The following is a 26,331-nucleotide window of genomic DNA, read 5'->3' as shown; positions in this document are numbered from 1 at the left end:
ACCTCTCATAGAAACTTTCATCTCTTTTCATTATGAGTTAACTCAAATTTTTTTAGTAGAGGATGTCTTATCAATTATCACAAAGCCTCCTTCAAGTCTAGTCGTACAAAATGTTTGAATCATGAATCAGTGTTGCATAGCTAAGGTTGTGTTTTTACTTACATATAGATTGGTAAATGTGAGGATTTATGTGGTTTAAGATGTAATTGGAATGAGGGATCTTGATTGTTGTAATTGCTCTATCAATTAGAAAACATTAACAAGTTTGAGAAGAGAAAAAGTGTAAGATACCAAATTGAATCTCACATCTAAGAAGCATTCATCATAGTGTTGGGCGACAACAGGTGGCGCTGGTGTCAGTTTCATTTTTTCAGTTTCATTTTTTCTAAGTTAGAAAAAAAATTTATGTTACCTGTGTATAAAGAAAACAATTTCAACTAAAATTACCTGTGTTTTTTTTCTTTTTGTCAAGGTCAAAACATCAATGGAAAGTTTAGAAGAAAAAAAAAACTAATTAAGTCGTACAAATCATTCTAATCAATACATATTGTGATCAATATTAAATGAAAACAAACTTGAATGGCGTCAAAAGAAGTTGTGATAGATTTTGACTAAAAACTATTTAAGTGCACACGTTACATAACATGAAAATGGAAAGTTGACAAGAAGGTAGTAACCAACACCTCACATGGAAGTCTTTATTGTTTGATCTTCACGCTTTTACCCTTATTAACATCCTGAACTATTGCTGATTAACTTATTTGTAGAATTCCATCACTCCCGGCCAGGAGGCATCACAAGCAACATGAAATTTTGAAAAACCAGCCAGCTTGCACAAATTCTCGTACTGTTTCAAAGTTCTTTCCTTTCCACCTGCTGTGATAAACATAAGGTTGTCGAGGCAGGAAAAAAGCTGAGATTCTTCAGTCGCTTCTGGTTCTTCTGGCATTATGATCTCCATAACAACCACCTTCCCATTTGGAGACAGTGCTTTGTGACAATTGCTTAAAATTTCTACGCACTTCTCATCAGTCCAATTGTGCAAGACAACCTTATAAACAACATGATAAAACACAGAAAAATATTTATACAACCTTAAAACGAAATTAGATTAATCCAATACATGAAATAGGTGTTTACTATCATTTATACTAACCTTTAGTGTCATGGCATCACCCTCTGGAACACTTGCAAACATATCTCCTCCAACATGCTCAACCCCTTAACAATATTTTACAAAGTTTAGAATTTAAATTATTATATATTAACCCTTCGATATATGATAAAACATTAAATATGTCAGGCTACCTGATAGCAGTGGTGCATTCTCAATGACTTGGGGCAGATCAAAATTAATTCCTTGAATTGAAGGGTATTTGGAGACTATCATTTTCAGGTTTTGTCCATTTCCACCTCCTACATCAACCAACGTTGATATTCCCTCAAATCCATTATATATTTCAAGTACTCTAATCATATCTGTTGCACACAAATCCGCCATAGTCTTGTTAAAAAGTTCGTTCATTTTTGGATTCTTTTCCATGTACTGGTACTTTGTTATCCCATGAAGTTTCTTGAACAAATCAACGTCTGCATCAACCACTGCTTCCTTGAAATTCAGCCTGAGAAAAGAGATGGGAGCAAAGTAAGCTTTCCTTCTTTGAAAAATGGAAAAAAAGGCTACACTTTTAGTCACAGACCTAATATTTAGACTTTATGAAAAAAGTGTTTGAGATTCTTCTTAATAAATGAAAAAAAAAAATCTTACTTAAAGTCATAAATGAAAAGCTCATATTTAATAGTATACCAAACTAAACTGAAATAACTTCATGCCAGTTTCATTCATGTCATCATACAGTAATAATCAGAGCGACATGCATAAGAGTTAAAATGATTTACCAAAGTGGTGAGAGCGCAGGACAAGAGAGAAAGGATGCAAATGAAGCGAAGTAGCCTCTAGTTGCCTCAGGGGCATAGTATTGTCCAATTTGTGAGAGTCCGTAAACTGTCTCAGTGGCACCGTGTTGTGTGGTGCGTGTTGAAGTGGTAAGAACAGAATAACTAGCAAGCAAACGCAGCATGCGATCAAGCCTATCGGGCAAGTCAGGATGCTGGTTTGGGAGCTTAGAAGCAATTTCATGAGATGACATGAATGAACCGTGTGGTGTTGCCTTGGCTATGATCTCAAACAGGTTGAGCTCAATAGCAGCATTCAGAACTGCACGGTACACCACAGTAGTACTAACCAACATTGCAGATACACGAGCATCTTCATCACATTTTTTAGGACAAGTTGTGCTAACAACATTGGATTCCCCCATTCTTGACTCTTAATTTAACTCTAATGTTCTTTGGTTTCTGGTTTGGTTACAATTTGTCTGCTTAATTGCTCTTCGGTGTGCTCTTTTTATAGCTGTTTGTAGTTGTACATTGAAGGTCTTCTAATTATTTTAGTGAAAAACAAGTGATATCATTAGGTGAATCACTATACATAAAAGATACTTTTTATTTTATAATTTTGTCTTTCACGATTTTATTTTGTTCTTAAGATTGAAAGAGAAAAAAAAATATTTAAACAGTGTTTCACTCGATTTCTTAGTGATATAAAAATATTAGACCAGGAATGTTGGCAAATGATATTTTCTTTAGTAACATATGCCTTATTCGCCATGTCAAGTTCTTTTCTAGACCTCATGTGGGAGAGGTACGAAGTTACTATTTGACCTATAACATGCTCTTGAGTGGGAAGAAGATCTGTTGCTGATAGGTATGTAATTTAAGAATCTGAATCTGCCATATATGGATATGAAAGAGAATATGCTCGAACTGGAATGCATCTCGATTTGTACACATAAGTGATATAAAAATAGAGTAAGAGTAGCATGACATATGTTTATTTGACATATCTAATGAAACGAAAGTGAAATAGTTTTACAAAAGTAAAATTTTGTAATTAAAAAAAAAAAAAGAAAATATAATGAATGTAAAAATTTATGTGTCAAAGTATTATTTCTCGTACAAAGACATAATATTTCCCATTGTACTGTCTTAATAAAAATATATTCAATTTCTCTATCTTTATGTAACTTTGACTATTCAAGGATGATTATACTTTTAAAATGAGAGAGAAATTGAAATTATAATTATATTTAAGAATAGATTAAGAACAATGCTCTAAAGAGAAAGTCGTAAAATTATTTATGGTAAAAAGTCAAAATATGGATTTTAAGTTATTTAAGTAAATGGGACTACTGCATAAAGGAGAAAATAGAAAAATATGAAGGAAGAGTTTGAACATTATGAGGCTGCGTTGTTCTCGTCAGGGGATTTTTTTCCCTATGCGGTGGGAATCAAGCACTAAAAATAATTTATTCACCGCGTCAATTTATCAAGTTCTCCAAGTCTTGAAAGACTATGGAAAAAAAAAATTTAAAGATCGTCATTTATATTCAATTTTTTATTATTATTATTATTATTATTATTATTATTATTATTCTAATTTATTTTAGAAAAACAATTCTAAACTACCAAATTTATTTTTCAAAAAGTACTATTTTTTAAGTTTTAGATCAAAATTCAAAGTTTAAAGTTTAAGTATGTAAACATTTTTAAAAAGTTTGGAAAAAACAAAAAAAAAATATTGATAAAAAATAAAAAAAGATCTTTAAAAAAAAAAATCTAGAAGAAGCAGTTAGCTACGTGAAATGTCACCGGTTTGAAAATTCTTTTCTATCCTAAATTGATATAATAATGCCAAAACTACCATTGATATATAATAATGTGAAAACTACCAACTACCGTTGAAAAGTTATGGTTTTGTTTAAAGATTTGTAGCAATTGATTTTTCTAATAATTTTTACCCTTCAAGAGAAACTCAAAGTAAGAATTATTAGTTTCTTTTTTTTGAAATAGAGGTGCTAAGAAATGGTTAAAAGAAAAATTCAACCAGAAAAAATATCAAGAGGTTAATAGTCAATATATATCACCATTAACTACAACACTATTCACTTTTGATAGTTTTTTTTTTATAGTTCATATTTAATACTTCTGAAAATATAAAATACCAAAAGTAGACTACATTTACTAATTGGTATCGTCAAGTCGTAAAAATTGATCACTATTTATTAAAAAAAACAAGAGTTAATTAATGTCAGAAAATGAAAAAAGATAACCTTAATTACCGTTAGAAATTAATTTCCAATGTTGACGTAAAAAAAAAAGATAATTTTTAACATCAATCAACGTTGTCTTGCTTCTTATGTCAATTAACGACTCCAATAAGATGTTAGTGTTTTTTTTATGTTAAATAAGTCCAAAAAAAACACCAACGTCAAAATTCCTTTATGCCCCAGTGGATGCTGTTTTCTAATCTCTTGGTAGCACTGGTTCAGAATACCTTCAATGAAGGTGGCAGGGAGAGAAGTTTCTCGCATGAAGAAAGCATAGATTATCGTACAAAGAACAAGCAGCCACAGCTGATGATGCTTCAAAGAATTGACTAACCAATTTTGTTTTTTTAATTTTTTTTATGCGGATTGGCCGTCCTAGACTCATGCAGGCTGCGAGTAATATGGATCAGACATATGCGGAATGAGCCCACGTTTTTTTACGGATTTGAGTTCACCCATGCATGCTATTCCGTTTTCTCATCCTTAATTAACATTAGTTACATTTAATTTTGTCAGTCTTAAAGATATTTTCCAAGTAACGTTGAACCATTCCTTTTTAATTTATTAGTTAAAATTATTTTCATGTTAAGTTAATTACAATTTGATCAACTAATACCAATTAGATATATTGTTTTCGGTAACATAAGTTACAATTATTATTTTTATTAACGTTAGTTAAGATTTTCTATTTTTTTTATTGATACTGATTAGAGTTTCTTTGTTAATATTGATAACAAAAATTATTTTTCAAGTGTATATTTTTTCTAGTGGAAAAAGAAAAAATTTCAACTAAAATTACCTGTGTTTTTTTCTTTTTGTCAAGGTTAAAACATCCATTGAAAGTTTAGAAAAAAGAGAGAAAAAACTAATTAAGTCGTACAAATCATTCTAATCAATACATATTATGATCAATATTAAATGAAAACAACCTTGAATGGCGTGAAAAGAAGTTGTGATAGATCTGGACTAAAAATGACTATCACTATTGATTAAAAAAATTCTCAATATTTATATTTCAAAATTCTTGACAATTTTTTCCTATTTGGCATGAATTAAAACATTTGCAACTTTTATTGATTAAAAAGGACTGCCACTGTTGATTAAAACAATTTTTATTCTAAAAGTAGGATAAAATAAAACTGCCGAATTTATTTTCATTTCTCTTTTGCAACTTGCGGATCAACTTAGTCTTATAGTCTTTTAAATTTCTTTAAACTCTTCAATCAATTTGTTACGTGTAAAAATATATTAAATATGGTTTAAGGACATATAAATTCATACTATTTTTGTTACTATTAAATATATAGTTTTACTTTGACTTCATCTTATTTTTTTCGCGGTTAATTAGATTTCTAGTATTAAATTTTGTTTAATTTAGTTTGTTCTATCCGTTAAAATTATTAATGGAAAAGCTTACAAAATAGGGCGAGAAGCTTGGTAAGCAAAGAAAAAGCTAGGCTAACAAAGAAAAAGTGAGGCTGAAAAGCTTCAACCTTGCACATCCTTCTCCACTTCCATATCTCTTCCTTTCATCATGTCATTGCGACTGCATCTCCAGCACCACTAGCAACATTGACCACCATCGAGGCTTTGCCAGTGTTGTCTATCACGGTCTACCTCAACCTCCTTCAACTTTTGTTTTTGCCAAAAACTCACAAGATCCAATGTCATCACAATAATGATTCATCTTTTCATATTCTCGTCTTTCCCACAACTTACACTTGCATTTAATTACTAACAATAACAAAAATTAAAATTAATAGGGAAGGAGAAATAGGTTAAATGATATAGAAAAGGTGAAACGTGAAGCGGCAACAAAGATCATGAACTTTGTTATTGCAATCATGGATTCAGAAAATTGAAACCCTCGTGGAGGATAACGAAGAAAAAGAAAGCATTAGAAAGCGTAATTGCTCTAATGGCAACAAAGTGATGACTAGTGACGGTTCTGACTAGGTAATAAAATGAGGCTACAGATCCTGGTGTTAATGGTTATGTGTCTCGCAGAACAAAAGTGACAAACTACTGACTTGTTTGCCGAATTTCTCAGTTGAGTTACGTTGATTAAGTTTCTCAACCGATCTTCTCCTCTGTTGGTTGAACTTATAGTCGAGATTCTCTTCTGTTGGTCGAGTTTCTCAATCCAACATCTCCTATGCTAATAGGCCACGTAAGCAAAAACAACATACATCATGCAAATAGTGTCATAGTGTATGCTCTTTCATACAATTTAAAGAATGCCATAGATAGAAAGTGATTAAATTGAACAAAATTTATTAAAATAAAAACTTAATTGAGCGTGAAAAAAGAAATCATAATAAACAAATGGATGAAAATAAAGATTAAAATAGTATTTATTTCTTTTTTTTTAGTATATATATATATATATTTATATATTTATAAAATACAAATTAGTTAAGTTCACACGTTACATCACATGAAAATGGAAAGTTGACCAGGTGATACCCAACACCTCACATGGAAGTCTTTATTGTTTGAACTTAAAATACTGAACTATTATTATTAACCAGCTATTTGTAGAATTCCATCACTCCCGGCCCAGACGACGCATGACAAGCAACATTAAATTTTGAAAAACCAGCCAGCTTGCACAAATTCTCGTACTCTTTCTCAGTTCTTTCCTTTCCACCTGCTGTGATAAACATAAGGTTGTCCAGGCTCGAAACAAGCTGAGATTGTTCAGTTGCTTCTGGTTCTTCTGGCATTATGAATTCCAGAACAACCACCTTCCCATCTCCAGACAGTGCTTTCTGACAATTGCTCAATATTTCTACGCACTTCTCGTCAGACCAATTGTGCAAGACAGCCTAAAACAACATCATAAAACACAAAAATATTTATACAACCTTAAAACGAAATTAGATTAATCCAATACATGAAATAGGTGTTTACTATCATGTATACTAACCTTTAGTGTCATGGCGTCACCTTCTGGAACACTTGCAAACATATCTCCTCCAACATGCTCAACCCCTTAACAATATTTTACAAAGTTTAGAATTTAAATTATTATATCTTTATATTAACCCTTTGATATATAATAAAACATTAAATAGGCTACCTGATAGCAGTGGTGCATTCTCAATGACTTGGGGCAGATCAAAATTAATTCCTTTCATTGAAGGGTATTTGGAGACTATCATTTTCAGGTTTTGTCCATTTCCACCTCCTACATCGACCAACGTTGATATTCCCTCAAATCCATTATATATGTCAAGTATTCTATTCATATCTGTTACGCACAAATCCGCCATAGACTTGTTAAAAATTTCGTTCATTTTTGGATTCTTTTCCATGTACTGGTACGTTGTTACCCCATGAAGTTTCTTGAACAAATCAACGTCTGCATCAACCACCGCTTCCTTGAAATTCAGCCTGAGAATAGAGATTGGAGTAAAGTAAGCTTTCCTTGTTAGAAAAAAGGAAAATAGGGCTACACTTTTAGTCACAGACGTAATATTTAGACTTTTATGAAAAAAGTGTTTGAGATTCTTCTCATAATACTACACATACCCTTTATGTCAACAAAAAATTGATGTCATAAATGAAAAGCTCATATTTAATAGTATACCTAACTAAACTGAAAGAACTTCATCCCAGTTTCATTCACATCATGATACAGTAATGATAAGAAGGACATGCATAAGAGTTAAAATGATTTACCAAAGTGGTGAGAGTGCAGGACAAGAGAGAAAGGATGCAAAAGAAGCGAAGTAGCCTCTAGTTGCATCAGGGGCATAGTATTGTCCAATTTGTGAGAGTCCATAAACTGTCTCAGTGGCACCATGTTGTGTGGTGCGTGTTGAAGTGGTAAGAACAGAATAACTAGCAAGCAAACGCAGCATGCGATCAAGCCTATTGGGCAAGTCAGGGTGCTGGTTTAGGAGCTTAGAAGCAATTTCATGAGATGACACGAGTGAACCATGTGGTGTTGCCTTGGCTATGATCTCAAACAAGTTGAGCTCAATAGCAGCATTCAGAACTGCAGGATACACCACAGCAGTACTAAGCAGCATTGCAGATACACGAGCATCTTCATCACATTTTTTAGGACAAGTAGTATAGAGGCTATTCTTGCTAACAACATTGGATTCCCCCATTCTAGACTCTTAATTTAACTCTAATGATCTTTGGTTTCTGGTTTGGTTACAATTTGTCTGCTTAATTGCTATTCAGTGTGCTCTTTTTATAGCTCTTGTAGTTGTATAAGGTGATCTCAAGTGGTTTGAGAATAAGATTCCAATTAAGGTCTAACTGATATTTTAATGGAGATTGAATAATATGTTAAGATCAACCACTGTAAATACAAATTATTATTCTTTTAAAAAAATATTTAAAAAAAAATAACTGTGTTTCACTTCCATTCTTAAGTATAAAAATACTGGTCAAGAGACTTTACGTATATAATAATTCACATTATACTATCTTAATTAAAATATGTCAAATTTCTCTACAAGTATGAATGGGACTAGTGCATAAAATAAATACAGAGGAGAAAATAGAAAACTATGAAGGAAGAGTTTGAACATGATGAGGCTGCGTTCTTCACGTCTAAGGTTCTTTTTTTTTCCGTATGCGGTGGGAATCAAACACTAAAAATAATTTAATGACTGCGTCAATCTATCGAGTTCTCCCTCATGAAAGACAATGGAAAGAAATTTAAAGATAATGAGATCGCCATCTATATTCAATTTAATTTTTTTAAAATTATTTTTAAAACCGGTCCAAAAATCGATTATAGGACTTCAACACCTTTTTAATCTATAAATTTGAAATTTTAGGTTAATTTATCAAAATGGGTTAATTTGCTTTAACTATTGTTGAGAGGGATTAGTTTTTTAAAATTTTACATAATGGGGTGAATGGAGAACGACTTAAAAAGTTTAAATCTTACTGCCTTGATGAATCAAATTTATCTTATGCAACATTAAACGACGTTAGAAAACTTTTGTTATTTTTTTAAATGAAGTGGTCATATTCATGAAAACTTAAGATAAAAACAATTTTTTTCCTATGATAACTTAAGTCATATCTAATGACAAAACTTCAATTTTTTTGCCTTATAAAATAAAGTGATATTTAGGGAGACTTTTATTGATAGGTTAAAACCTTATGATGGTCTTTATATTTGTACATGAATCTTAATTCGGTTCTCCTGTTTTAAGTTGTCTCAGTTGGGATCTTAATTTTAAAAATGTGTAACAAATAAGCTTTACATTTGTACATGAATCTTAATTTGGTTGGCCCGTTTTAGGTTGTCTCAATTGAAACCTCAATTTTGAAATTGTGTAACAAATAAGTTATTTCCGTTAAATGGTAAAAATCGACGTCAAAACATACTAATATGAATGATTTTAATTTTTATTATATGGAAATGAAATTTAAATTATGATGTAAAATTTGGTAAAGTAAAAGAAAAAAAAAAGAAAAAAGCAACAAAATATTATGTGTTTCCCTATTAGTTATACACTTTGCCACGTCATCATCTTCAACCTCAGAATCCGCCATCGGACGAACCAGTCCTAAGCATAACCACCACGAGATCACTGGAAATACATCAGCATGTCTTGACGCTGTTTCTTTCTACTCAACAAAAATAATTTGTTTCTTATAAATTTTTAAAATTGAGAACCTAATTGAAACAACTTAAAACGAAAGGTCTGAATTGAAATACATATACAAATATAAAGATCATCCAAGACTTTTAACCTTCAGTTATATTTATTTTCTTTTATAGTTGAAGTCTCACTTTGTCAAAAAAAGGTTTTTTATACCTATTTAAAAAGCTTTTTATACTTGTTTTTGAATAGCTATAAATGCAGTGGTATAAAAATTTTCTGTCCTTTTACACCGATTATTTCTGTATCAGGTATAAAAATTTGATATTTACACCTGATATTCTGGGATCAGGTATAAAAGAGTCGTTTCTTGATAGCGTCCTCCTCGAGCTAGGTTGGGCCAAAGCACGAAGATGAAGCTATGGAGGTGGAATTTGTGCGGAAGCGATGGATATGGTGGTGGGCTCACAATTTTGGTGAGGTTTTTGGTGAGTATTTGTGGTAGGATGGAGGTGTTTGATGGATCTCCGGAGAGGTTGGGCCAACTCTAGAGAAGGGTGGTTAGAGGGACCTCATGGGATGCTCTAGCCTTGACTTGAGACAAGATATGTTTGCACACATTTTGGCATAATAACATTCAAATTCATCAAGTGATTTTACAAGGAAGACCCTTCTATTTATAGAGAAAGGTGTCTCCAAAGTAGACAAGAAACCCTAAAAACTATCCACTCTTAAAGAGACATGTGGCAATCCTCTTTTACAAAGTTTCTCCACTCTTAGAGTGCCATGTGGCAATCCACTTTTGTAAAGTCTTCTCCACTCATGTGGTAATCCACTTTTGCAAAGTTCCTCCACTCTTAAAGTGCCATGTGACAATCCACTTTTGCAAAAGCTTTCCACTCTTAGAGTGACATGTGGCAATCCACTTTAGGAAGAGTTTCTCCACTTGGAAAGTGACACATGGCCACTTCCTTTTTAAGAAGTGTCTTCACTAAGAGCTTGCCATGTGGCCATCATGTCCCATGGTGGGACACACTCTTTTAAGCTAATATTACAAACCATACAATACTTGGCCCATTATACAAGGCCTAAAAATATACCCTATACTACTTGACCCTTAATACAAGGTCTAGAAATACTTCATGATAGCCCAAGTAAATAAGAGTTTAGCTCCTTCTTTTGGAAATGATTTTAATCCTTCTTGAATTTGTTTGGCCATGCTTCTTGTGATTGGACCCTTAGCTAGGAGTTTGTCATCATCCCCTCCCTCTTGAGAAGGATTTGTCTTCAAATCTTGAGGCTCTTCATCTTCATCTTGCTCCAAATCTCCTACAAAAGGGGTTAGATCACAAACATTGAAAGTAGCACTTACATCATACTCACAAGGCAACTCTAGCCTATATGCATTATTGTTAATCCTTTGAACTACTCTAAAAGGTCCATCACCACGAGAGTTGAGTTTGGACTTCCTTTGTGTTGGAAATCTATTTTTACTTAAGTGGAGCCAAACCCAATCTCCTTCTTCAAAGATCACTTCTCTCTTGCCCTTGTTACTATACTTGGCATATCTCTCAGTTTGATGTTGTATTTGTGACTTTACCCTCTCATGCATTTTCTTCACAAATTCAGACTTAGACACTCCTTCCTTATGAATGAAATCACTAGGATTTGGGAGAGGTATGAGGTCTAAAGGAGTGAGAGGATTAAAACCATACACAACCTCGAAAGGAGACATTTTGGTAGTTTTGTGAACCACCCTATTGTATGCAAACTCAATGTGAGGAAGGTACTCATCCCAAGATTTGTGGTTTCCTTTCAAGATAGCCCTCAACATGGTTCCTAAAGACCTATTCACAACCTCGGTTTGTCCATCAGTTTGTGGGTGACTAGAGGTTGAAAATTGAAGCTTGGTTCCTAGTCTAGACCAAAGTGTTTTCCAAAAGTGACTAAGAAACTTAGGATCTCTATCTGAGACAATGGTCCTAGGCAACCCATGGAATTTTACCACATCTCTAAAGAAGAGTTTTGCTATGTAACTTGCATCATCTACCTTGTGGCATGGTATGAAATGAGCCATTTTGCTAAACCTATCTACAACCACAAAGATAGAGTCAAATCCCCTTTGAGTCTTAGGTAGACCAAGTATAAAGTCCATGCTAATGTCTTCCCATGGGGATGAAGCAATAGGGAGAGGGGTGTACACACCATGAGGCATAGTTTTAGCCTTGGCTTGTAAACAAGCAATGCACTTATGACAATACCTTTGAACTTCCTTTCTCATGTGGGGCCAATAGAATTTCTCTTGAAGAATGTTTAGAGTTTTATCAACTCTAAAATGGCCCATGAGACCTCCTTCATGCGACTCCTTAATGAGGAGTTTCCTATGGGAACCTTGAGGCACACACAACTTACCCTCCTTAAACAAATACCCTTTGGACACATAGTAACCTCCTTGAGCCTTCTTTTGACAATTTGAAAAGATGGAGGAAAAGAAGTCATCTTGTTCATACAACTCTCCCATGTGATCAAAGCCAAGAATTTGTGCTCCAAGTTTTGAAAAGAGATTGCGCCTTCTAGAAAGAGCATAAGCCACAACATTAGATTTTCCTTTCTTGTATTTGATCACATAAGGAAATTGTTCTAGATATTCCATCTATTTTGCATGTCTCTTGTTTAGCTTGTGTTGTCCCCTTAAATATTTAAGTGACTCATGGTCACTATGAATGACAAACTCCTTGGAAACTAGATAATGTTCCCAAGTTTGAAGGGACCTTACAAGAGCATACAACTCCTTATCATAGGTGGGATAGTTGAGAGTGGCACCATTTAGTTTTTCACTAAAATAGGCAATGGGGTGTCCTTCTTGTAACAAAACTCCACCTATTCCTACACCACTTGCATCACATTCTATCTCAAAAGTTTTTGAAAAGTTTGGAAGAGATAAAATGGGTGCATTGGTAAGTTTTTCTTTGAGTTGCTTGAAAGCCAACTCTTGTTTCTCTCCCCACACAAATTTCACATCTTTTTTTACTAGCTCATTGAGAGGTGAAGCTATACTTGAGAAGTTAGGGACAAATCTCCTATAGAAAGATGCTAGACCATGAAAACCCCTAACTTCTCCTATATTTTGGGGAGTTGGCCAATCTTGAATGGCTTGGACTTTGGTGGGATCAACATGCACACCATGCTTGTTCACTATGAATCCTAGAAATACCACACTATCTTCACAAAATGTGCATTTTTCTTTGTTTGCAAAAAGATGGTTGTCCCTCAAGGTGGAGAGAACAACTTGCAAATGTCCTAAATGATCATGAAGACTCTTGCTATATACTAGGATGTCATCAAAGTACACAACCACAAATTTTCCAATGCAATCCCTAAGGACATGGTTCATTAATCTCATGAAGGTGCTAGGTGCATTAGTTAAGCCAAATGGCATCACTAACCATTCATATAGACCAAATTTAGTCTTAAATGCAGTTTTCCACTCATCACCCTCTCTTATTCTTATTTGGTGATAACCACTTTTAAGATCTATTTTGGAAAATATCATGGATCCATGCAACTCATCTAACATGTCATCAAGCCTAGGAATTGGGTGCCTATACTTAATGGTGATGTTGTTGATAGCCCTACAATCACAACACATTCTCCATTTTCCATCTTTCTTAGGAACTAACAACACGGGCACAACACATGGACTCAAACTCTTTTTAACCCAACCTTTGTCTAATAATTCTTGAACTTGAGTTTCAATCTCCTTAGTTTCTTGAGGATTGGTTCTATAGGCTGACCTATTTGGTAAACTTGCCCCAAGAACAAAATCTATTTGATGTTCTATACCCCTGATTGGTGGAAGATCTTTGGGATCTTCTTTGGGAAACACATCACTAAATTCTTTCAAAAGTTTATCCAAAGGAGATAGACACTTGGGTTCTAGATTTGCAGTAATGCATGAAAGTGCTCCTTTACAAAAAAGGAGATAGGAAGGTTGCTCACAAAGGAGAGTTTTCTTCAATGTTTTCTTAGACAAATTTTTCTCCTTTTGAGTGACCTTGGTAAGAGCACTACTTTCCCCTTCTTCATGAATGCAAGAGTTGGGAATTTGCTCCCTTAAATCCTTATGCATGCTCTCTTCATTTCTCTCTTCATTCCTTAGTTTCTTCATTTGTAATTGATCCTCAAACACTTTAGAAGGTGGTAGGGGATGAAGAATAAACTTCTTTTCCTTATGGTGGAGAGTAATCTCATTAGTATGACCATTGTGTATAGTTTTCTTGTCAAATTGTCATGGTCTTCCTAATAGAATGTGGCAAGCTTCCATAGGAATTATGTCACAAAGTACTTTATCTTCATAGTTCCCTATTGAGAGCTTGACCTCCACTTGTTGGTTCACATTCAAATCCTCTCCTTCATTTAGCCATTGAAGTTTGTAAGGTTTAGGATGGGGTTTGATGGTGAGACCTAACTTTTCCACCAACCTAGTGCTACAACAATTACAACATGAGCCACTATCTACAATGAGAGAACATGTTTTGATTGAAACTCTACATCTTGTATGAAAGATGTTTTCTCTTTGGGTTAAGACTTGGGGACTGGGTTGATTCTTGAGAACTCTTCTCATCATGAGGAGATCTCCATCACAAGGGTAGGAATCTTCTCCTTCATTCTCCTCCTCACTTGCACCTTTCTCTTCTTCTTCTTCACTACTATATGAGTCAACACCCCTTAAGATTATGATCTTTTTGGTGGGACATTGTGATGCAATATGACCTCTACCTTGACACTTAAAACATTTGATTTCACTAGTGCGCATGGATGATGATGATCCTTGATTGGGCTTCTCTTTCTCTTTCTCAAATTTCCTAGGGGTTTCCTCTCTTCTCACTTGTTTTCCGTCCCTCTTGTAGTCTTTCTTAACATATGAGTTTGAGTGGTCAATTTTCAAACCTTTTCTCAAATGTTGTTGCTCTACCTTTATGCAAATTTGTACCAAATCATTAAGATCTTGATAGGGCAACAATTCCACTCTATCTCTAATATCAAGATTAAGACCACTTAGAAATCTAGAAATTGTGGTTCCTTCTTCTTCCCTAATTCCCGCCCTCATCATGTAGAGTTCCATCTTTTGCCTATACTCTTCCACACTCATGGTTCTTTGTTGGAGCCTTTGGAGTTTATCCATAAGCTCTCTATGGTAGTAGGAAGGTATGTGTCTTCTTCTTAGAGCACTCTTCAAGTCATTCCAATATTGGACTTGAGGGGAATTGGAGAGTCTTCTTTCTCTCACTAGGGCAGTCCACCAATACATGGCATTCCCTTGAAAGCTTAAGGTGGCTAGGGAAACTTTCCTTTCCTCTATTATTTGATGACACTCAAAAAGTTGTTCTACTTTCATTTCCCAATCTAGGTATGCATCAACATCTTCTTTCCCATGGAAATGAGGAAGGTCTATCCTAATCTCTCTTGGTGGTTGTTCACTCTCCCTTCTATACCTTCTAGGTGGAGGATGTTGGTAGAATTGTGCAGCAGTCCTATTATCTTGTTCAGGGTATGTGTTTTCTGTGGGAGTTTTTGAACTTCTCCTTGAGTGACTCCTACTCCTACTTTTCTTTATCTCTTCTTGGACCTTTTCTTGTTTTTGGGCTAGAACTCTAAGTTCTTCTTCTAAGGTTTCAAGATATTGTTCTCTTTCAACTCTTTCTTTTTCTTTCAAAATGAATTCTTGCTTTTGCCAAAGTTTTAGTGATTTTAGTTCCTTGGCCATTTGTTCTAAATTTGGTTGGGCCTCTTCACTATAATCACTATCAATTTGGTAAGAAGGTTCCTTAGACATTCTTAAAAAAAAAATTCAAAATATGTAATGCACACACAAACTTGTATTTCAAAAGTAAATTCCTTTAGAGATTTAAGGAGGCAAAATAATCTCAAGTTCACTTCCAGGAAAGAGAGGAGAATCACTAAGGATCACTTAAAATCCAAGCCTTTCCTAGCCAAAGTTTACCTCAAGTTCTCTTGCACCAAAATTCTCAAATGGAATTAGGTTTGATACACAAGTAGACACACAATAAATTATAAGCAGTTAAAGACAACAATTAAACTAGACTATGCGGCCTAATGGTAAAGTTAGAAGGCACTTTGGAACCTTCAAACTTTAACCAACTAAAAACGTTTTCAATATGGTTTACAAGTCTTTGTTAGGATATGGGATTGAGTATCACAGACTACCCCAAGATACCTAACAAGGTTATGAGTTACAAATCCAAAAGCAATACAATTTTACAACTCAAAAATGCGTAATACAAATAAATAATGTGTGTTCCTCTCTAAAGTGTTTCACTCCTTTTCTTCTTGTCTCTTCCTCAAGGTTTCAAGGTCCAAAGAGGTCTCCGATCACCCGATATACTATGTCCAATTTCGTTTTTCCTCCAAAGAATATCCTACACCAAATATCAAACCAAATCCGAAAGGTAGGAATCCAAAGAGAATGCAAATCAAGGGCCAATTTGAACAATAGCTCTTCAAAAGGAGTTATGTTGAGACAAAACAGAGAGTAATGAACAAGACAATCAAGAAAATAAAGCTTAAAAAAACGAAGGCTAGGCACTCAAAAGAATTACCTAAAGAAAGGCACTAGAATAGATGAACAAAACCAAAAACAATTAGAATAGAGAATTATTACTTCTTATCTTTACAAACACTGAGCTAATGGTGCACTATAGGCAGAGACAATATTTTGTCAAAAGTGTCATGTCCAAGTCTCATATCCAAGGGTCATGTCCAAGTGTCATGTCAAGGTATTATGTCCAAGTATCATCTCCAAGTGTCATGGTAAAGTCTCATGTCAAAGTCTCAAGTCAAAGTAACTTTTTTTTTTCACTTTTGCTTTTGCTTGTACTTTTACTTTTTTTTTCTTTTACTTTGGCTTTTTACTTTTGTCTACACTTTTGTTTTTCAACACAAATTAGATCTGGACAATTTGTTTGGGTAGCTCAAAGTTCATGACTCAAAGAAAAAAAATGGAAGAAATCTTACTAGAATCAAAAATAGAGCATGAAACTCAAAGAAACACAAGAGAAACTTAACTCTAAGAACTTGACAATGATCTAATGACAAGCATGAACTCAAATATGAAATAAAAAAGCACTCAAATGGATGTATATACTGTAATTTCGAAATCCCAATGGGACATATTTTTTTATGATTTTTGCAAAGCCCGAACTAAGAGAAAATGACATAAAAATGACTACACATGACTCTAGACAACATGGATGGAATTAAAAATAAAAATAACCCAAAAATGACATTAAAACAGAACCAAATATATGAAGAAAGACTCAAAAAAATATAAAAGCACGCCACAACACATGTATATGGAAACTTAGTGGTAAAAACCGAATGGTTCCGCAAAAGAACAAACTAGAACCATAAAAATAACATATATGGATGTAAACAATGGAAGACAATAAAGAACAACACAATAACAACAAGAAATACACAAAGATAGGTAAAGGACCAAGATACTTAGCTCTTGTAGACCCAAAGCTCTTGATACCAAATGATAGCGTCCTCCTCGAGCTAGGTTGGGCCAAAGCACGAAGATGAAGCTATGGAGGTGGAATTTGTGCGGAAGCGATGGATATGGTGGTGGGCTCACAATTTTGGTGAGGTTTTTGGTGAGTATTTGTGGTAGGATGGAGGTGTTTGATGGATCTCCGGAGAGGTTGGACCAACTCTAGAGAAGGGTGGTTAGAGGGACCTCATGGGATGCTCTAGCCTTGACTTGAGACAAGATATGTTTGCACACATTTTGGCATAATAACATTCAAATTCATCAAGTGATTTTACAAGGAAGGAGACCCTTCTATTTATAGAGAAAGGTGTCTCCAAAGTAGACAAGAAACCCTAAAAACTATCCACTCTTAAAGAGACATGTGGCAATCCTCTTTTACAAAGTTTCTCCACTCTTAGAGTGCCATGTGGCAATCCACTTTTGTAAAGTCTTCTCCACTCATGTGGTAATCCACTTTTGCAAAGTTCCTCCACTCTTAAAGTGCCATGTGACAATCCACTTTTGCAAAAGCTTTCCACTCTTAGAGTGACATGTGGCAATCCACTTTAGGAAGAGTTTCTCCACTTGGAAAGTGACACATGGCCACTTCCTTTTTAAGAAGTGTCTTCACTAAGAGCTTGCCATGTGGCCATCATGTCCCATGGTGGGACACACTCTTTTAAGCTAATATTACAAACCATACAATACTTGGCCCATTATACAAGGCCTAAAAATATACCCTATACTACTTGACCCTTAATACAAGGTCTAGAAATACTTCATGATAGCCCAAGTAAATAAGAGTTTAGCTCCTTCTTTTGGAAATGATTTTAATCCTTCTTGAATTTGTTTGGCCATGCTTCTTGTGATTGGACCCTTAGCTAGGAGTTTGTCATCATTTCTCTTATTAAAAAAACTCACTTTTACACTTGCTGGTAACAGAACAGGTATAAAAGAAACCCACTTTTATACCTCGTGATGTTATAACCGGTGTGAAAAAATAAGATCTTTTATACCTAATGTGGCTTTACCCACTTTTATATCCAGACATTCAAAAAATTCAATCCTAGATTTACCTAACAATATTGTTTCTATTAACACATCAAAATGTAATATTTACCTAACAAAGTTCCTAAGTATATTTACCTAACATACTTAACACAATTACACAGAAAATAGTTCCTAAACTCAAAATGTAACATTGAAACATCTAATCATTTAAAAATTATTAAAAAAAATGCAGCTTACTGCTCCCGAACATCCTTGATGACATGTTGCTCCATTGGAGAAGTGTCATCAAATATCTACACAATGAATAGTTTGAGTCAAGGTATGATATTAATGGTTTAAGATCTTAATTATAAAATGAGGGAGAAAAAAACAGAGAAAAATCTCAAATAACAATATCCTGTCAAGAAACCTGAAATTTTGCAACTATGTTAGGAGTTCAAAAGATTCGTTGTGGAGATTCAGCTGCAAGCTCTGCATCTTGTTTATATTTTGTTTGAACAAACAGTTCATGAAAACGTTCCACTACGGTAATGTCAACAAGTTTGGATATCATATCCATGAGATCTCATGGGTGAACACAACTTCAATCCTTTATTTTTGTAAATATTTTTTTAGAGAATTTGAAGATTTTAAGTTCACTAAAAATTTAATAAAATACATACTTAATAAATGTTGTAATTATGTTTTATATTTTAATTTAATATAATTATTTTACATTAATAGAATGAATATAATTGAAAAATTTATTAAAATAAGACTAAATAAATTATATAAACTATAACTATAAAAGAAAAAAAATGTTTTTAATTAAAGTCTAATTAAGTATGATAATTTTAATTTTTTATTTTTAAAAACTGCACATACGATTTTAACTATTAACAAAAACAAATGTTTTTAACTGAAGACTTAATAGATGTAAAGATTCAGGTAGAACAAATCTGACTTAACTAAAGTCGTTCGTGATCCCAAGAACGACTTCACCAATTCTATAAAATTTAAAAAAATCAACCTCCTTTCATAAATGAAAAAGTAAATTAACAAATTTTATCTTTTTATCATTGTAAAAAAGTTGCCCTCCAATTGCTCCTTAATTGGCACACGAGATTGTCCAATAACCCTCACTCACTTATGATTAGTGAATATAAAATACTAAATATATATTCACAACTATAATATAATGAAATTATATTGTGATGTTAAGTTGATAATCGATTATACAATTGAATTAAAATTGAATTTCATTTGGTTCACATGTAATTTATTATTTTAAATAATAATTTATTATGTTGATAAAAAATAATTTTTATTATTATAACAAATTATTGATTATTTATTAGTTATATTGATGTAAAATGTTTTTTGGTAAAAATAAAAGTAGAATAATATATTATAGTTAATAATGATTAATTATTTGAGTAGGTTAAAACTGTTTAAAAAGGAAATCTTTTCAAATTTTCAGTTTATAATGTACTTTCATTTTTTTTTCAAAAGAGAAGTTTATGACTTTTTTAATAGAGTTTTTTTTTTTTCAAAGAAGCTTTCTCTACACTTTGTTGAAAAACATTTACTCAAGAGCAATTAAAAGTTTAAACATGCTACAGGTTTATACTATAATTTTTTAGAAAAGTATATATTATTGTTTCATGTGATATGTTACTTTTTCTTTGTACTTCTCTTTCTCTTTAATATTGTTTATTTTTAACCTATATATCAAGTTTTCAAAAACAAAATTTTGACCATAAAAATAAATTTAAATGCGCCGCTAAAATACGTCACTAAATCAATAACTTTTATACCTGGATTCATTATTCAAATAACTAAATCTTAACATCTAATTAATTTGTCACAAAGTTAACAAAAAGTTAACTAAAACGAAACCATTTTTATAATTTTGTAACAACTAAAAATGACGGTATAAAGAAAATAAAATTATTTTTGAGAATAAAATAAGATATTATTATCTAATAATATTTTTGTATTGTTTTAATCATATAGCCATGTTATTCTACTATACATCACTAATAAATTATTATACCAATTTTATAATTTAATATAAAAAATTATATTTAAATATTATTTTTTAGTCTTATTATTATTAATATAATAATCATTATTATTTTATTGTTATTATTGTTAGTAATTGTGCTATTATTTGTATTATTGTTTTTTAGATAGCTTTCTTTTGTAAATAAATTTTGTTTATCTAATTTTAAAATTGATTAATTTTAAAAAATATAAAATAAAAATGTGATTAAATTTATATAAATTAGCACTTGAAAAATAAAATTCAAAAGAATGTGAAAAAGAAATAATCCTCTTTATATAATTATTTTGTAGAGAGGTTTTACTTATTTTGTAGATTATTTTTATTTATTTTTTTTTTAAAATGATTAAATTAAAAAAAGTTAAATAAAATAGTGATTAAATTTAAAAATATGTGATAACTATTGATTTTACATGTTTTCGTGTGTATATTTTGGGGAATAAATCAACTCTTTCGTAACGTTTACCTTGTTTTATCTTAAGTTTAGTGTGTTTTTTTTTTGTAGTTAGTATATGTTTGTTTTTACCTCTAATCTCCATTTGAGTGTGAAATAAGAAAATAGGAAAAAAAGGTTAGAACTCAAGTAAACATAATTCGATAACAAAAGATATATTTTAAGTGAATACTCACACTAAGTGCCACAAGAGTCACGTTTAGTGTTGCGAACACGATGAACAAACATAATTTTTTCTATGACAAAGTTCACAAGTTGATCGACATTGTTCATATGTTGACCGACATTGTTCACGCGTTAATGGACATTGTTCATGGGTTGACCAACACTGTTTGCTCACTAGGCGAGTTAACTTTCTCGTTAGGTGAACTGACTAGCTTGTTGGGCAAGAATTGATGCTCTTTGGGCGTGTGTATCAGTCTAAAAACGCAAAAAAAGTATTTAATCATGTTTTCATGGAGGTTTTGGAATTCTCCTCCTCCTACACTTCATTTTCACCTAAAGCGATTGGGAAGGATCCTTAGAGGTTGTTTACGGTGCTGGGAAGCTCTCCCACTCCTCCTTGGGTCTTCAAGCTTCATCAATGGTAATTGTCTCTTTTGGGTTGAGGAAGAAGGTGAATCACGAATTGAAGATGGAAATGGGAAAGGGAAACGTAATTGGAGCATAAAGTAGTTGCAAAGAACCTTGGGAAAGGTCGTGCACCTCTTTATGATTTCAATTTCTTCTTTATCTCTTTAATTTTGTAGAACTCTAACTTCTCCAATAGTTTTTTCTATTTGTTGAGATTAAATGTAATAAATAAAATCTTGTGTATTTTGTGATGGTAATACATATGCTTTTCTATTTCAAAGTTAGTATTCAATTTTTGTGTTTAATGCTTGCTTTGGTTTGGTCACCCGTGCATGATTTGTGGTTCTTGAGGTATTGAAAAATATGACTTGAAGCTATAATTGAAATTTAACACCTAATGAATGAAATTGAGATGTTTATGAATGCATGAGAATGAAATGGATGAATTCTAGTATTAACAAATTGTAAATACTCTATGCTAAATTCTTTGCACACCAATTGTTTAATAAAAAATACTAAAAATAGTTTCTTATGTTTTTCTACACTTTAATGTTTAATTGAGTTATGAAAGGAAGATTTATCCTATGTTGCATTAGTCCCTTAGAAGTGAACTATATTTTTCACTTGTTATGCTCTAATTGATATACTTACAGTTGGTTTTGCAACCAATAATATATACTTGTAAGATAAATTTAGAAATAAGTGGATAGAAATATGAATTTCGTTATAAAATAATAAGATAGATTAAGATAGATTAGTACGTAAATACATGAACAATGTATTTTTTTATTTTAAATAATTAATTTAATTTTAAAAAATATCTGAAATTAAATAAGTAGTAATTTAAAAGAATAAAATATAAAATAATTATTTTAAATTGAAAAATAAAAATATAATTAGATTTGTTGGAAATAACAACTGCTGAACAATATTGAAAAAAAAATGTGTACACGACAAATATAAATTTTCTTATATATACTAGACACAAATGTTATTGATGTATGTATGTATATTTAAAATATTAGTAAGTGATGATGCTGAAATGTTATTAAGTTATTATACGAAGTAAATTTGTATTTATTAAGTTATATTTATCCATAATTTATGTTTTGTTATAGATAATTATTTAAAATTTAAAAGTAGTAATTAAAAGGATAAAATTGAAATAGCAAAAAATACATATAGTTATAGATATAATTATAGATATAGTTGTAGATAAAATAAATTTTAGTTATTGAAATAAAACATATTATAAATATCTAGTGAAAGACATGTGTTTACTTTTTTTAATGATAATAAAAGATAATTTTTATAATTTTATTGTAAATATAAATAAATTTATAATTTTATTTTATATATAAATAATTTTTATAATTTTATTATAAATAATTTTTATTCATTTTGTAGGTATTATTATAATTAAAAAATGGTTATGTTTGAAAAATGGTCAAATAAAAAAAATTAAATTACAGAAAAACAGTTACTTAAAAAACTAAAATAGGAAAATAATTATTTTAATTTTAAAAAAATATATTTAAAGAATAAAATTCGAAAACTAATATGCTCATAAAAAAAAGAGAATCCTCTTTGTATATAGTGTAATGTGTATAGATGTATAGGTAATTACTAACCGTATATATTATTATTATTAATATTAACATTAGCATTAAGATTATTAGCATTAACGTTATTAGTAATATTATTATTATTATTAGTAACTAATTTTTATATCATAAATTTACAAACAACACTAACAAAAAGACAAGCTAAAACATTTTATTTAATATAATATTTAAATAAAAAGTGTAATTCAGAATTTTAGTCATATCTGATTAATTATTATACTAATTTTATAATTTAGTGTAAACAAATTAATATTTATGTTAGTTTTTAATCTTAGTATTTATCATTAAAAACAACAATATATTTGATTTCATACGTCAATATTTTTTAATATTTATCATTAAAAAAACAATACATTTTTTAATTCTTTATAAATTTTACCATCATTGGATTATATTTCATATGCTTATATTTTTCTTTGACAAGTATATATTTATACACATTTCATTTTAATATAATATAATTCAAAATTTTAATTATATAATCTTATTATTTTACTACACATTATTAATAAATTATTGTATCCATTTTATAATTTAACAAAAATTAATTCATATCAAATATTATTTTTTAATCTTATTATTGTTATTATTATTATTATTTATATTATTATTATCATTATTATTATTAATATTTGTATTATTTTTATAATCGATTACTAATATTACTAATGATATTATTAGTTATACTTTCTATGATTCATTATTTTAACATAAAAAGTTAATATTAAAATAATACTATTATTTTTAATTAATTTGTTAAAAAATCGTGATTAATTGTTTAATTTTTTCTATATCATTAAAATTTTTATTTAAATATTATATTTAAATATAATTGTAAATATTATATTTACAACTATACATAATTTTAATATTTAAATATAATTGTTTAAATAAATTACTTGTTTAAATGTAATACTAATTGTGACATCCCAATTATATAGAGAGTATATATAATAAAATCGTCCACATACATAATATAGGAAAGCAGTTGAGAGTAGATAGGATTACAGTCATCCTCTAAGTAACTTCAGAATATAAGTTTAAACTCTAAAGAGATCTAAAATATAAGCTTAAACTCTAAAGAGATCTAAAATATAAGCTGAAATGGGAATTAGTATTTCAGAATAGCCAATCAAACTAATAACATTCTAGGAGACTAGGCAGCAACATCGTCCTTGGCTTCCAAAGCTGTCTCCAAAGGAACCTCCTCGCCATCTGCTCCCATCCAAATGGATGATCATCGCAAAAGTAAAACATACACAAGCAATACAAACAAGCAAGGGTGAGCTAGATATAAAAATCATGTTATTCAATCACACACGACATGCAAAAGTCACTCAAACATAGTACATTGACATCACAATGACCCATTGCTTTATAAACCGACTCGTTCGGACCGGAATGATTGCCGAGCTATGGCGGGTTATGCATTCGTGGTGGCCTCTACTGCTTTGCAAAGCCGTTGCCAATGGGTTCCACTCTACCACACTCACGAAGTTAATCTGTTTCGCGCCCTGGAGCATACTGGAAGCCTCCAAGACTAGGACCTCATGCTACTCCTCACCACATGGATCAATCCTCTCTACTTGAGAATAAAAGACCATTGGAGTGTCAGGAAAACCCCCAAGACTAAGCTACCATGCAATCATTCTGCACTAAGGATCTCACCAAGAGATCCTACACAAATGGAACTTGATTTACAACTTGGATCATACTTTCATCACTTTGTAATCATATACTTTCTGCCACAATCAACATATACACAATCTCAACAATATACATTACTCACCACTCACAAATTATAAAAATAACATCTCCACAATTGAATCTAAGTTAATCAATACCAAGAACCAAACAGCTCCAACTAACCCATAGCAGCTCATAAAATACATCAATTTATACATACGTACAAGTATATATATATATATATATATATATATATATATATATATATATATATATATATATATATATATATATATATATATAATTATCGATTAACACTCACGTTTCAATATAAGAAACAATTATCCTTACTTTATTATATATATATATATATATATTTACATTATATTATTATATATATATATATAATTAAACTAATATATATTATATTAAATATATATATATATATATATATATATATTTATATATGGATCCTTACTTTAAATTCCAAACACAGTGACTGATTTCCTAAAATTATAATTGACTAGAAATTAACACATGATAACTTTATGCATCTACAATCCATTTGTTTTATTTTATTTTCATCCTAGTAGAGATCTTTCTTTACCCCAATTGGTCACCGGAGATGACCCAGATATTTGAACGCATCAAACTCACATTCGACGCCAACACATATGACTAGTCACAACTGACTGGACCAGGTCAGGGCTGCTCTATGATCAGGGATGTGCCAACTCAGGTTTTTAAGGTTCCTCTATCCTACCAACAAATAAAGGCTCTCAACAATTAACAATTAATTTATCTAAATTATCTACCCTGTTCTCTTATGCTCTAAATCTGAAATGCCTAATTTTAAAATTTTCACTTCCTCTCACAGCAATACCTATACATCTATTTAATACCCATACAGAACCCTTACTCCAGACCTTCCAACAAGATCAATTTCAGCCAACAAACTCATTCAAAACAGATTAAATTCATCACATCACAACATGCACAATTTCACAGTTTCAGTTATAACACCCAATACAATAAAAGTCATAAAACAGTTTCACAAGAGCACACCAGTTCAACATTCATATGCATATATTTTTCTAAAATAAATTCATACAAAAATAATTAGCTCCGCTTACCTTGAAGTTGAGCAGTATACTCAACTAGAGTGCCCTAACCGTGCCTTCACAAAGAAAACCCAAACAGTGCCCAGTAGCCTTACATTTTCAGGCTCTTACACTAATTATGTTATTTTTCCTAATACAAAGTCAAAAAAATAAAAGAAAAACAACGACATAGACCAGTTATTTTACAAAAATAGACATATTTAATCATTATTTTTTTTATATCTGGATTCATTATTCAAATTCATCACTAAATCTCAACGTCTTAGTAATCTGTCACGTAGGTAACAATATTAATGAAGTTAACTAAAATGAAACGATGCCATTTTTTCAATCATTTGGATAGTAATTTTTAGAATTTTGTAACAACTAAAAAAGACTATGAAATAAAGAGAATAAAAATATCATTCAGGCTAAAATAAGATATTATAATCCAATAATATTCCCGTACAATTAGAAAACTAAGTTTAATTATAGAGGCAAATTTAAAATAACTTTATTAACTTTACCCCCTAGTAGA

General features: G+C 31.2%; 2 protein-coding genes across 2 annotated transcripts; both read right to left on the bottom strand.

The window, feature by feature from the left end:
• Positions 1-580: 580 nt before the first annotated feature.
• On the bottom strand, positions 581-2,321 carry LOC108325719 (isoliquiritigenin 2'-O-methyltransferase). Its single transcript, XM_017558813.2, has 4 exons — positions 1,900-2,321; positions 1,309-1,622; positions 1,157-1,221; positions 581-1,051 (listed from the first exon to the last, which is right to left on the bottom strand). Exons 1-4 carry the CDS (start codon positions 2,319-2,321, stop codon positions 758-760), a joined length of 1,095 nt encoding a protein of 364 aa, XP_017414302.1. The 3' UTR covers positions 581-757.
• A 4,337-nt stretch (positions 2,322-6,658) lies between these two features.
• Positions 6,659-8,290, bottom strand: LOC108324723 (isoliquiritigenin 2'-O-methyltransferase). The gene is made up of 4 exons (XM_017557655.2): positions 7,854-8,290; positions 7,252-7,565; positions 7,099-7,163; positions 6,659-6,997 (listed from the first exon to the last, which is right to left on the bottom strand). Exons 1-4 carry the CDS (start codon positions 8,288-8,290, stop codon positions 6,701-6,703), a joined length of 1,113 nt encoding a protein of 370 aa, XP_017413144.1. The 3' UTR covers positions 6,659-6,700.
• Between the last annotated feature and the right edge of the window lie 18,041 nt (positions 8,291-26,331).

The sequence above is a fragment of the Vigna angularis genome, chromosome 3 (assembly GCF_016808095.1).
Source record: "Vigna angularis cultivar LongXiaoDou No.4 chromosome 3, ASM1680809v1, whole genome shotgun sequence".
NCBI lineage: Eukaryota > Viridiplantae > Streptophyta > Magnoliopsida > Fabales > Fabaceae > Vigna > Vigna angularis.
This window is presented reverse-complemented; position numbering and strand designations above follow the sequence as displayed.

Bases quoted from the DNA above. Each gene is read 5' to 3' on its own strand.
- LOC108325719 (XM_017558813.2), bottom strand. From the start codon at position 2,321: ATGGGGGAATCCAATGTTGTTAGCACAACTTGTCCTAAAAAATGTGAT. The intron at 1,222-1,308 runs GTAGCCTGACAT...AATATTGTTAAG, and splicing joins GAATGCACCACTGCTATCAG to GGGTTGAGCATGTTGGAGGA. The intron at 1,052-1,156 runs GTTAGTATAAAT...GTTGTTTATAAG, and splicing joins GTGATGCCATGACACTAAAG to GTTGTCTTGCACAATTGGAC.
- LOC108324723 (XM_017557655.2), bottom strand. From the start codon at position 8,290: ATGGGGGAATCCAATGTTGTTAGCAAGAATAGCCTCTATACTACTTGT. The intron at 7,566-7,853 runs GTAAATCATTTT...CTCTATTCTCAG, and splicing joins CCTGCACTCTCACCACTTTG to GCTGAATTTCAAGGAAGCGG. The intron at 7,164-7,251 runs GTAGCCTATTTA...AATATTGTTAAG, and splicing joins GAATGCACCACTGCTATCAG to GGGTTGAGCATGTTGGAGGA.